This window comes from Astatotilapia calliptera, chromosome 11 (assembly GCF_900246225.1).
Source record: "Astatotilapia calliptera chromosome 11, fAstCal1.2, whole genome shotgun sequence".
NCBI lineage: Eukaryota > Metazoa > Chordata > Actinopteri > Cichliformes > Cichlidae > Astatotilapia > Astatotilapia calliptera.
In genome coordinates, this window is record NC_039312.1 from 30713500 (window position 1) to 30726628 (window position 13129).

Genomic DNA, 13129 nt, shown 5'->3' on the forward strand with positions numbered 1-13129 from the left:
TAGAATGAGAGCAAGAAAAACTGGTCTGATTGAACCTACACATCACAAAGAGATAATATCCACAGTGCCTGTATGTACAGCTTTAACCAAAGTGTGGAAAAGAAGTGTGTGTTATGATCACTGAGAGGGTCGCTGAGCTCAGCAGAGGCCAGAGTCAGGCTGTCTGCTGCCCTCGTGTGCTCTGCTCGCTGCATGGACAGACTTCCCTCTGTCAACAGTTTTGACAGAAGAGGTGATTTCAGCTGCAGACAAAGCTGAGGACAAACTTCCACTGAGTGGAGAGATGAAGTGTGAATGTGAAAAATGAATATGAGGATAGATTAGTAAAACTTTTTTTTTTTTTACTTTTGAATTTTAACCAAACCTGCATTTTTACGTAGGATTTTCTCATTTCCTGTTAAATTTTTCACTATTACTACATTGCTTGTTCTTGAGTGGTAAGACATTACTTCAGCAATTATTGTTTTTATTTGATTTGCTGGATATAGTCTTTTTATGTAACATTTAAAATGAAAAATAAAATGAATGGGGTCTGATTACCTGAAACATACACATGCAAAACAGTTATTGAAATTTCTCTTTAAACTTGGACATTATAAATGTCATTTAAACTCTTATTATATACTAAAAACTATAAATGGGTTCAACTGTAAATGTTTTTGTCTTTTCATCATATTATCATAACCCTGCTAGCTGAATAAAATGTAACTAAATATATCTGAACTCTGTATTTAATGGACAGTTTTACAAAGGAAACATATCAAATGCTGAAACCAAAATTAAATTTCTTATAATATACTCAGTTTTAATTTGATGCCACCAAGGCATTTTAATGAAGCTGGGAAAGGTGTATGCTAAACAGTGTTTCACCACTTTTTAAACAGTTCAGTAAACCTCTGGGAACTGAAGAGGTGGATTCTGATGTTGGGTCTGCAACAGAAAGCAATAAAAGGGAGGGCAAAGAACTGGTGCTTTGGATTTCAGCACACTGAAATAATGGACGTGGAAATATGATCAATTAAAGCACAATGTTGATATAACAAAATTAAACAGAAAATCAATTTTATTTCTCCTGTCACTTTCTTTGCATAGTTTTTACACCCTGTTTGTGAGAGCTGCAAGTGGGCCTGACCAGGGTTAGTGTGTTTACTTTAGAGTGTGTGACTGAACTGTGTGGACAGCATGAAGTATGGCAGAGATGGAGGAGAGTTGGCCGACCATCCCACTGAGCCCTGCGTTGCTGTTTGGGTTGGCACCCTATCCAAGAGTCCTCCAATCCAAACACTGGAGAGCTGTTCACAGCCCATTAGTCCTGTGATTGACAGGGCAGCCCACCACTCAGAGGGCTGCACATGATGGCTGAAGGATGTTGCTTATTACTGCCAAGTGTTTGTCTCTGCGGGTGATGATTTAGACATCTAATTGATGTAACTGTAAAAGCATTTTATATGGTTAAGAGTGTCAGTTTGGATCTACTCCTATGGTGATTATTTTTCTTTTATTTAGTCATATTTTCTTCTTATAGAAGCATTATTCAAGGTATAAATTGGCACTTGTAGGGGCTTGGTGGTGGCCTTGACTAGAGCTAAATTTATGGATCTCAATTGGACTTTGGCTCTTGTGTTTACATGACTCTGGTTATATAAACACTGCTCCTGACATGGTTTGGATAGATGTAAACAGGCCGTGTCAAAGTTTAACCTAGTCACATTACATGACTGATTATGATTTCATTATTATGGACCTTGATTACGTGCCAGATAATGATTCTAAAAAAAGTTATAACGTAGACGTCCTGCAATATCTCTTCAATTGAGCCCATGTACTGAGACAGTAAGTTTCTGCTGCTGCAGCGTTTAAAATGTTGCAGAACAAACTGTTCAAAAGATGAATGAAAAGGAAAAACATGAACATTTACAGTAAAGGGATTCTGTGGGTATTTTATCCTGGATGAACCCCCATTTTGTTGCAATTGACTCTAGGTTGTAACAAAAAAAGTGTGTCCACAATATTGAGTTTTAAGTGATTTATTTACAGGAGGAAAAGGAAATCAGTTGTGTGGTATGTGGTGAGTCTGTTCTTTAGCCTAGAAATCTCTCTTTTGTGAACAGAGAAGAACAAGAATAAATCTCCAGGTCACAAATGGTCCCCAGTGACGGCCAGCTGTTCAGGCTTCCTCTGCTCCTGCTCAGGGTCAAAAATAAAATGACATGAGTGAGTGTTATTAAAATTGGCTTCATCACACACTGGATTGTTTATGACTTTGAGACCCTGACCCAGGGGAAAATTTCACTTCCTTTAATAATTTCCTAGTTCGAGACTTTCATCCTTAGCAATATTTGGTCTTTAGTGCCCGTTAGTTATTGCACTAATAGGTATAAATATGCCATAGTTGAAACCTTCTTTTTAGCATTTGCTTACCTATTAAACATCACATTTTAAGTGTTTCTATTCTCGGTCTGTTAGCAGGCTTCCATTAGCATGGCAGCAAAGAGCCCAAAATCCATTACCATTTTTAATCTTAAATCGTGAGTTGTTTAAATTAATAAACTTAAGTTAACTAATTAATCAAAAATCTTTTAGAAAAACATTTGAAAGTTCAAAAATGCCTTTATTCCAAGTGAGTCTTTTTTTGGAGGGGGGGGTGTTTTGTTGTTTTGTCTGATTTAGTTTTAACGCATATGAACCATGTGCTGTGGCCATACTTATGTGGTAGCAGTGTCTTAGAAAAGAGGAGCGAGCTTCAGGAGAAAGTTGCAAGTTTTGCTTTATCTTTTAGTTTCTTTAGATATCTGCTAGTTTGGGTTCAAGACAGAGATCCCCTTTTTGATTTTTACGATTTGGCTTAAAACCCTTAATAAAGCTTAGTTGGGGTTGAACCAGGTGACCCTGAGCCATCTCTTAGTTGTGCTGCTATAGGTTCAGCCTACTCAGACTTCCAATGTACTGAACACTCATAAGCACACATAAGTGAAACTACGGTTGCATATCACAATCGTAACCTTTTAAAAAAAAAAAAAAAAAAAAAAAAATGCTACGCTTTTATTACCCATCTATTTCACACCTGTGACAGTTGATTGTTTCTCCCTGAAATTGGTTCTGCTGGAGTGGGGGTGGGGGATACTACCACCCTATTTATACCAAGTGCCTTCACATAAGGGATTGTCTGGTTGTTGAGGTTGTTTTTGCTCTAATATTGTACGTTCTGACAATAAATAAAAACTAAATGAACTAAATAAGATTACAACTGCTTTTGGTACCTGCAGTTACACTGATATGCACTAGGGGTTAAACAGTTGAGCAAAGCAGTGGCACATTTAGGTTTCCCAAGTTTACTGGGGAACTGACAGTCACAAACATGTATCTCCTGTGGGTGTGGTAAAAAAGTGTCATAAATGTCCATCACCTGATTAGTATGCACTCATCCTTGTTGTTCCCTAGAAATCCTGATTTAAGGCTCACTGGAGGACAGATGGAAGGGCCGTCCACAGCATTTCTGTGCTCTTGCTGGGAACGTGGGCTCTGTGGCACTGGTTCTCACCATTAACGGGGCTTCCCTCCTGAATAGACCCTGCCAAACTATGCAGTGTCCCGCCGAGTCCAGAGATGAGGACATGGGCTTGCAGTGAAGCTTAGCTGTTCCAACTTCCTATCAATGACAACAAACATCAATCTTAGCCGCCCTTAGTCTTGAACCCCGCCAAGCATGACTCCAGTTAGAAGAAAAAAAGCAAGAGCTTCAGGCTGCTGGAATTGAACAAAGGCTGGCTTATCCTCTGAATATGTCTCTTAGCAGGACAGTTCATCTTTGAATACCCTATGGTTCAGAGCGGAAGAAATATCATAATTTTTGTGCTTGACTGTTGTAGTTCAGTCACTCTCCTTCCTTCTTCCTCTCCTCCCACACTTCTCTCCTCTGCCTCATCAGCAGATTTCAGTGGCACTTAGGTTTAATAAAGTTTGAAACAAAATCCAACCCTGTTGCTTCCATTTTGAGTCAATCCAAAATATGCCATTTAACACGATAAATGACACTTCCAAAAACAGTCTGTGACATTTATTCTCACACCTGCTGAAGTCCAGCAATAACCCTGTTAAATATTAGTGGTGTGGACTTTTGCTCAGGAGCGGTAGTTTTCTGGTTGGTTTTCTGAAACTGAATTCTGCCTCACTGTCACTGATTAGAAATGTGTTAGAACAGATCACCATGCTCCTCCCCTCTCTTACCACTCACCTTAGGTTTTCAGCAGTTTGTTTGTTCAGGTGCAGAGACCCGCGACCCATTTTTGTTTCATGACTGCTGGCCTTAATACAACTCACAGATTTGTGAAATGGAGAGGAAGGAAGAGTTAAACTTGTCAACATTATATATTTGTAATTTTCTTGTTTTTTCTATAAAGGTGTCACTGAGCTGTTCATAAACCATTGTCCTCGAAGTGTCTCTTCCTGTGTAGTGTCCTTCCATTAACAGTGTTCTAATTGGTTTGTACAGTGAACACATGAACATCAATATCAGCAACCTGCAAAACGTGAGGCTCTTGGGTTCTTGTTCACAGCTTTCATCTTTATATGGTGTTCTCATGTATGATCTGGTCCTTGGAAATCCTTAGTAGGCTTCTGTAGCTTCTATGTAATGCTTATTCTTTAGTCATTTGTAAGCAAGACATTGCTAACACCAACCAATCCGTAAATGACACGAGCAGATTTGTCAAATATTGATTTACAACTTTATGTATTGATGGGTAATTTTACAACCCGTATTTTTAATTTCACTTGGACATGTTAGTATGGAAGTTCTTGTAATTATTATTTTATTTTTATTAAGCCTGGACTGTGATTGATTTTGCTCTTGTCTACAACTGAGATGTGAAAAGAACCTTTTACCCTCCTTCACTTCAGGGGTGGTCATGAAGTGGTTGACAAAGTTGCCTGACAACAAGGTTCCTGATTTGAGTTTTCTATTCTGTGTGAAGGTTGCATTGTAGCCACACTAGGGGCATGCTCAGGTTAATTGCTGCTCTAATTTGGCCATCTGCATCAGCTGTGACAGGTTTCAGGCTGTGAAAGTCTTAGATGAAGATTGACTAATCATTTGATTAGTCAATGTTGAAGTCCTAGGAATTCCAAAGAGTTGGCGAACCTAGACAGAAAAGATATGGGCATGTCTTGATGAGACAACATTTAGATGAATGAATAATAATAATAATAAAACAATATAAAGTGCCGTTTGAGCCAATTCTAAGCGTAGGTTATTTAATTTTCAACTACCCAATTGTGACCACATTCACACATCCTAATGCCTAATTTAACTCAAATGTAATCGCATTACACAGCAAGGCTGCCATATGAAACTCAAACCTAATTTAATCGCTGGGGCTTTTACTATAAGGAATATATTACCATATATAGTCTGCATATAGGGTTATGTGGTTCTGAAGTATTTGAAGGTTACTATTCTCCTTGTACAGCAGCAGAAGCCAAAGTAGCCAGGAGGTGCCAAAAAGCACAGACCAGACGGGGTGGTCCGGAAACGATCTGGAGATCCAGTGAAACTTAACAAGCATGTTCCCTTTGGATGTTAAAATGAAGTGTAACACAGATATTAATGTAGCAAGTATCACAACACAGCAGAGGAATGTAAACTGGAGCACTGGGACATCAAGCTGGACGCTAACCAGCTGCAGCCAAATACCCCCATAGTCATAATAGCCTGAAATCCCTACCCCCTTATGACCAGCAAGGCTCAGGTCTCAGGTTTTCTTCACAGCTGGCCAGAAGCAAGGTTAAAATGGCTCCTCCTGGGGATAAAAGTGTATAGTTGCTTATTTGGGGATTGGGCAGGGTTTGATTGGCATAAATCATTTGTTATACTGAGAGGCTTTAAGGCTAGTGCATGAATTGTATATAGAGGGCTACATGGCTGCTGTCTAATCTTTAACAATGTGTGTGTATGATTGCTCTTCAGAGGTTGCTGTCCTTTGGGCTGCTCACCAGGTTCATCACAGTTCAGAGTACTACAACCTTACCACTGCCCTCAGACAATCTGTCACCCAGCCGTTTACCTCATGGGTAAGACAATATTCATTCTTTTAAAGGATGTTTCAAGTGATAGCCTTTGTTTTAAACACACAGATTTTTTTTTTCTAATAGAACAACATGATTGCATTCAAACATAAGTTACAGTATTAGACAGTTGTAATTTGAAAAACGAGATTCGGCTAACTACAGTAACTAGCTATCTCCAAAGAGTCTCTCATTCCACAGTCAAACTCCAAGTCCACTGTAGCAGACTGCATCTTTTACTGCTTGTGGTGTAGAAACCTGCTCTGAGCTGGAGGGCCACTCTAAACAGAACCTGTGCCAGGTGCAGACCTGTACAGCTGCAACGTAGAACATGGACTACCACCAGTGCCAGCAGTAGTTTTAGGTTGATGAGATGATGACTTCACTGAAGAGTCAGTTGATGTCATTGTGACATACGTTTTTAATTTAAGCCTGGGTGCATCAAGTGTCATTGCTAACAACAAGAATACAGTGTAATTTCATGGGAAACATTGGATGATGAACGACTGAAATATTGTCTGCATATCCAAAACTTGATGTTTTTTTTTATTTCTCTGCACCATGGAGCTGCCTCATTGTCCAAAAACAATGAAAAAGAAATCTAGTCACACTTTAGTACTAGATAACTTGATTCTTCTGATCACAGTGGACTTGGAGTTTGACTCGTTTACTCAAGTGCAATCCAACTGCTGTAAAGACTCTTGACCACCAAATCTGCCCAAAATATGTCCCTAACAAATGGACTCCTAATATATAACGTCTAATATAAAACACTTTGAGGCAATTGACTATTGGGATTTGGCGCTACATTTAAAAATTGAAATAAATGACAATAGATGGAATAGAAATATTAATTTAAAGTGCTTCACTTAAATCTTTGAAAGCTTCAAGACTCAAATCTCTGACTGTGGAAAGAGTTTTATTCAGTTTTGAATAATAAACACTTAAACCTACAGGACATCGTTACCTGGATTGTTTTACTTTTGTTTAACATAGTCAGTCAGGAAAATAATAAAAGCATCATTTAGCAAAAACAGGCTTGTAGTTCCACCTTATTGGAGCAATAAACCTGTGTTATTGGGACCCTGTCACATTGTACTCTGGTTCCATTAGATTTCTGTTGAAATCTTTCTTTCTTCAGGTTTTCTATTTGCCGATGGCTCTGGCTGTACCTCCATCCATATTCGCTGTTCACATACAATTAAACCTGCTCTACCAGTTCTGGATCCATACTGAGGTAAATGCCAAACAGGCTCATTCAACAGTGTATGTGTTTGTTTTTTTTTGTTTTTTTTTCTGTGGAAAAATGCCAAAACAAGGACCTGATTTTAATACTAACCCACGGTAGTTTTCCATATTCTTTGCTTACGTTTTCACTAGGTGTGTATCTACAAGAGATTTGGTGTCAGTATATTATAAATATGACACTGTTTCTGTTTAAAGGTTTGGAATGGCATTTTCCTATAAAAACGACTCACTTGTTATGTTTTTATGTATATATATTTTTCCCTTAAACTGAATCTAAATCATTACTGACTCTGGATGTATGTCGTCATCAAACTGCATTTCCTGCCTGGTTGAGTGGTTGCTTGTAGGTTAATAGTCATTTTTCATGGAAGATCTAGAGTTGTCTGCAAACACCTGCTACCTACTTTCTGAGGAGTAGTGAAACTTAAAAAAGTGAAACATTCCCAAAAAGGAGAACGTTTGCCTTCAGAGTTAAAGTTGCAATATTTTTAAATTGTTTTGTTTGCAGCTGTAAGAACAGCTGTTACTTTGAAGCTAAATATTTTAGTGCATATGTAAGAATTCCTTTTCTAACAATAACGAAATTTCAATGAGGTACAATTAAGTGCTGAAATGAAACGTTTTTGCATGTTATATTTGGTTCTACAACAGACTCTAAATGCCTTCAGGCATTTTTGAGCAGTTATTTAGAAGCATTATCTAAATAGACATTAAGTAGTCACCTGGCTATAGACATTGGATGTTGAGAACTGGCAGATAATCACCTTACCGTTGGGGAATTCTTCTGCAGATTTCAATTCAGGGTAGTTTTTCAAAGTTCTGTTTATCTATGGTGACATAATGTCTGGAAAAATGCTTATATGTCAATTATTCAATGGCATAATTCAGTAACATGGCTGCAACTTCATTGTTTAGTCAAAGAGGTATTACACCTCTATGATGCAATTATAAAATATTTTCAGGCAGCATGTAGCACTACCAGATTAGTATTACCTGAATTAATGTGGTTGTTGTTTAAAGAATCAATAGGAAAATAAAATCTGTAAAGTTGTCTGTCTCTCTGTGCCAGTGCTAATCTGTCTGTTAAGCCAGACTTTTGTGGACTCCATGTTGCAGTGGAGCCTGTATTCAATAAAAAATAATGAGATTTTATGAAATATTCCAAACAGAAGCATGACCATTCTGTCTGCCTTTTAAAGTGACTGAGAGTATCACTTTTACAATCCCCACAATCGTTAGAGGGAATGAATGGATTTGGAACGCCCTCGATCTTTTAGTGCGCTATTAGTGAGAACAGTCGTAATAGTCACAATTTTCTGAGGGATGTAATTTATGCCTTCTGTTTTTTTTTTTTTTTTTTGATGTCATAGAATTTACTGGCTCACTATTCGCTGCAGCTTCAGAGCTGGAGTGAAGTGGTGGAGACCCCTTTCATTCAAGATAAAACTCTCACGCTCGGCTGCCAGGCGCAGCCATTATGTGGAAATAATGAATCGCAGAGAAATTCTGTCCAACCACGCACATTTCTCCGTCTGTCATACTGATGTGATCCATCGAAATATGACTTGCAACCAAAAGAGAAACATGAACTGTGTGAAATATGCTCAGTGTGACCTCTTTAATCTATAATGACTCACGGAGGAATCAGTTTGGTGCCTTCCAACAAGAAATGAATAAGAAAATGTATTCCTGATGGTTTAAACCTCATGGGTGTTGGACTAGACTGTGTGTGTGTGTGTGTGTGTGTGTGTGTGTGTGTGTGTGTGTGTAAAACAATGTCTTTAACCATTGTCAGGAGTTTTCTGCTATTGCCACAAAGTCTTTTTTCCAACACTGTAGTTGTTGTGCTAACATCACCATAAATAACATTATTTATTGGAGAAATTAACTCTTTTGAGTGTGTTAATCAGGGCAACAAATGTAATTATGGATGTTATGAATATTTGAAAGTGATTCTGACAGCTATAGTAAGGCTTCCAACAGCAATTTGCTGGAATATTTAACTTTTTTTAGTACTAGTTTAGATTTAAAGTTGCCCAAATTATTTCCATCGGCCAGTCTTGGTAGCTGGGTATCGGCCCGCCAGGACCTCTGCTCCTGGCCGCCGCCTGGCTCACAATGCACCCAACCCCTATGGCACCTCCTGCGGGGTCTCTCTCTTAGAGATAGGGTGAGAAGTTCGGCAATTCGGGAGGGGCTCAGAGTAGAGCCGCTGCTCCTCCACGTTGAAAGGAGACAGTTGAGGTGGTTCGGGCATCTGACAAGGATGCCTCCTGGGCGCGGTGTTCCGGGTATGTCCCACCGGGAGGAGGCCCTGGGGCAGAAGGAGGCCCTGGGGCAGACCCAGGACACGCTGGAGAGATTATATCTCTCAGCTGGCCTGTGAAGCCCTTGGTGTTACCCCGGACAAGCTCTAGGAAGTGACTGGGGAGAGGGCGGCCTGGGCTTCTCTGCTTAGGCTGCTGCCCCCGGAACACAGCCCCGGATAAGCGGAAGAAGATGGATGGATGGATATTTCCATTGGTCAGAGAAATGGTTTTGCCAATTGAAAACACTAGGGCAACAGTTTTATTCAAATTCAAATAAAGTTTCATCATTCCACTATTTAATGTTTGTTTCTTAAGCATCCACAGTTTTCAAGAAAATTCATTGTGATCATTGAAAGAAGAAGAAGAAGAGTGATTATTCTAGTGTTTCGACAAACAGGCAGTTGGACTAGTGGCAATAACAGCAACAACTGTTTCATTCTGGTTTCTCTGGGAGATGGAAAATAATAAGTTAGGGTTACTGTCTGAATTTTGTCTTTACTGGAGCATAAATGAAGCAAATAGGACAAAAAGAAATTAAACACGTCAATGCTGTCACTGGGAAACCAAGTAAAGACGGTTTATTTGTATTTTAATTTGTATAAGGAAAATGAAACTTTATTACTTTAAAGTTGATTTTATATCTTTCTTCCAGTTAATCAGAGACCTTGGACCTCTGGAGTGGATCTTGAACACTCCAAAACACCACAGAGTTCATCATGGTAAGAGGACGCTAATTTTATCCAACCTTACGCTGTTTACATCAAACATTGCATAAGGACTGAAAGATTGAATGAGTAGACATGTTGGAGATGTTTTATGGATCAGAGTTAATTCTGAAAATGTTTATATCTATCTATCTAAAATGTGAATAAGTAATACAGCAACCTCACGAATGTAAACTCAACAGGGCGGAATCTTTATTGCATTGACAAGAACTATGGTGGTATTCTGATTATTTGGGACAGATTATTTGGTAAGTCATTTGTATTTGCTTCTTATTGTTTTTCTTTTGAATGCAAGTGAATGTACTTTATTTATGACAGTGTAACTTTTAGTCTGTGATGGCATTTGTAGAGTGTGACAGCTGGATCACCACTGAGTTGTATCAACATTTGTATCTGTTCTAAAATAATAAAATTCCTACAATGGGATTAATTCTTAATGCCACCAGTGCTGCCCCCCACATCTGTTTTGTGCAAAAGGCAAATGGTTCTTCTTGCACTGACTATACCATTTATAGCTGCTGTTGACATGCATTATTTTTAGCCACACAGACCTCAAATACACAAAACTGCATAGTAACCCTTGCACGGGAAACTGTATTTCTATAGATTTTTTCTAAAATTTGAAATCTGAACTTTCCCTTCAAAGATTCAAAGCATTCAGGTGAAATACTTTAATTATGATCAAATTTCTGTATGATGGACTTTCTGTACCATGAAAGTCTTCCAGGTGTTGTTAGTTTCTCCTGTCTGTGATGATCTTGATTACTTGAGTTCAGAACAACTGAAATTCTTTGGTTTATGAAGATATTTTACCTCTCATCTGATTTTCTTTAGTTTCAAAAACTATTGGAGACCCCTATTGAGGTTGTCCCTTCGGAGGTGGTCCTGAGAGTGATTGTGAGTCTACATGAGTGAGGCTGTGAACCCAGGCATGGGTCATTATGCTCACAGGAGTAAAGATGTGGAGTCTGAGACATTGCCATGCCACACGGCCATAAAAGTTAAGGTCATCTGGTTCAAGGTTTGAGTGGGGATTGAAATGCCTGCAAAGGGATGTCAAGACTGTGACTTATAGGTGGGGAATATTTGGTGTCGTATGCTTCAATTTGGTGATGATGGCTCACAGTAGAAATAGATGGCCTCCTCTCAAATTGTTGTCATTGTCCAAAATATGAATATTTAGAGGCACTCCTCCTGAAATACCTGGGACTCCATCAGTTTTTAGAACCAAAGAAACATCACAGATGAGAAGTGAAACCTCTTCATGAACTTGAAAAGAAATCCTGTTCCTTTCAACTCAAATGCTTAAGACTACCGTGGCCTACATAACTGAGAACATGCAGACATACCTGTGATGCTTGGGCTTGAAAAATTAAGGTATCACCCAATACTACAGTGATGAAAATAAAACAGTTTGCCACAAATGTCTGTGCAGGGTATCTGTTTAAATCATGAGAAACACACTTCTCTGTAGTTGATGGTGGTTTTATAGATGTTGAATAGATGTTCCTGGTGTTTTTATAGTACCTTATTGTTTTTAGGGTATATGTTCAAAGAAAAGTCAGTTTATGCAAACTGGAGGCCGAATTAACCTTTGTTAACCATTGTCTGTCACTAACCCTCTCAGAGTTTTAGCATCTTTTAGTTCATTTTCGTTTTACACTTCAGTTTTATTGTCTTGGTCAAGTGAACAACAGATAAAATCAATGAAAAGCTGGTGAACGTGGAGCATTTAGCATTTAGGAGGGACAAATAGCTTAAAGATGAAGAAAATGCTAATAACAATAGAAACATGTGATTCATTTCATGTTTGTCTTTCTGGTGACACGTTTTCTTTGTTGGATATTTAAACATCTTAAACTTTTAAACCTTAATGTATTACCTCAGGTTTTAAGAATAAATAACAGGAATAGAAGTTTGAGTCATTTATTCACATCATTTTGTTTTGCACACCGCTATTCATACCATCCCCAGGTACCTTTGCTCAAGAAGCCAACCAAGTCGTGTACGGCCTGGTTTTCCCCATCAAAAGATTTGAAATCCTCTATGTGCAGGTTAGTCTCATCTTTCATCATTGATGTGGCTACCACAAGTTGGCGATTGGTCAAGCAGCTCACCTCCATCTGGGTATAAACACCTTTGGTAGATGAGGTGTGAGCTCATGTTTCCCTCACTGGCCGAGTGTCCATTTTGTAACTATAACATTATGACTCTACTCTAAACAAACTGCCCAGTTGAGGTGAAAGAGGCCAATAAAATGTAATGCCAGGTGGATGTTATGATTATTTTTGCTGCCATCACTGTTGGCAGAGCACTGCATGAGCAATGTTCTGCCCAAAGAAAATAGAAACATTCATTCTAGGATTATTGCTGTTCCTTTGTTAGCATTCATCAGTTAAATGTAGTGTTTGATTATGTATTAATGTCTAATTTGGTTGTATTTTTTTCCCTTTTAGTTGCATTACTACTTGTATTTGTGGAAGAAATCCAAAACCTACAAAACTATCAGCAACAAACTGTCAACTTTCCTCAACGGTCCAAGTTGGAAACCTGGTAAACGTCGGCTGGGTGACCACAATGACAATCCAAAGGTTTGCATCATTTCTAAGGACAAAATGCCCTCATGCTTCATTACCCATCATTTTGACAGACACAACACACAGGCCTTAATTACTCAGAGCATTCCTTATTGAAGGACTCGTATATTCTGCCAGTTTTACAAGAAACTGCCACATCAAATAAAAGCTGCAAAGCCTTTGTAGAGGCGACACAATAAGTTTAGTT

General features: G+C 38.6%; 1 protein-coding gene across 1 annotated transcript in view; it reads left to right on the forward strand.

Annotated features, from left to right (window-relative positions):
- The window catches only part of agmo (alkylglycerol monooxygenase), a 47506-nt gene that overhangs the window by 11980 nt on the left and 22397 nt on the right, over positions 1–13129 (forward strand). The window contains exons 4-9 of the mRNA XM_026185128.1: positions 5966–6069; positions 7205–7300; positions 10273–10339; positions 10528–10593; positions 12320–12399; positions 12802–12936. Coding sequence (XP_026040913.1) covers positions 5966–6069; positions 7205–7300; positions 10273–10339; positions 10528–10593; positions 12320–12399; positions 12802–12936 — 548 coding nt within the window. The remainder of the gene's footprint in view (positions 1–5965; positions 6070–7204; positions 7301–10272; positions 10340–10527; positions 10594–12319; positions 12400–12801; positions 12937–13129) is intronic.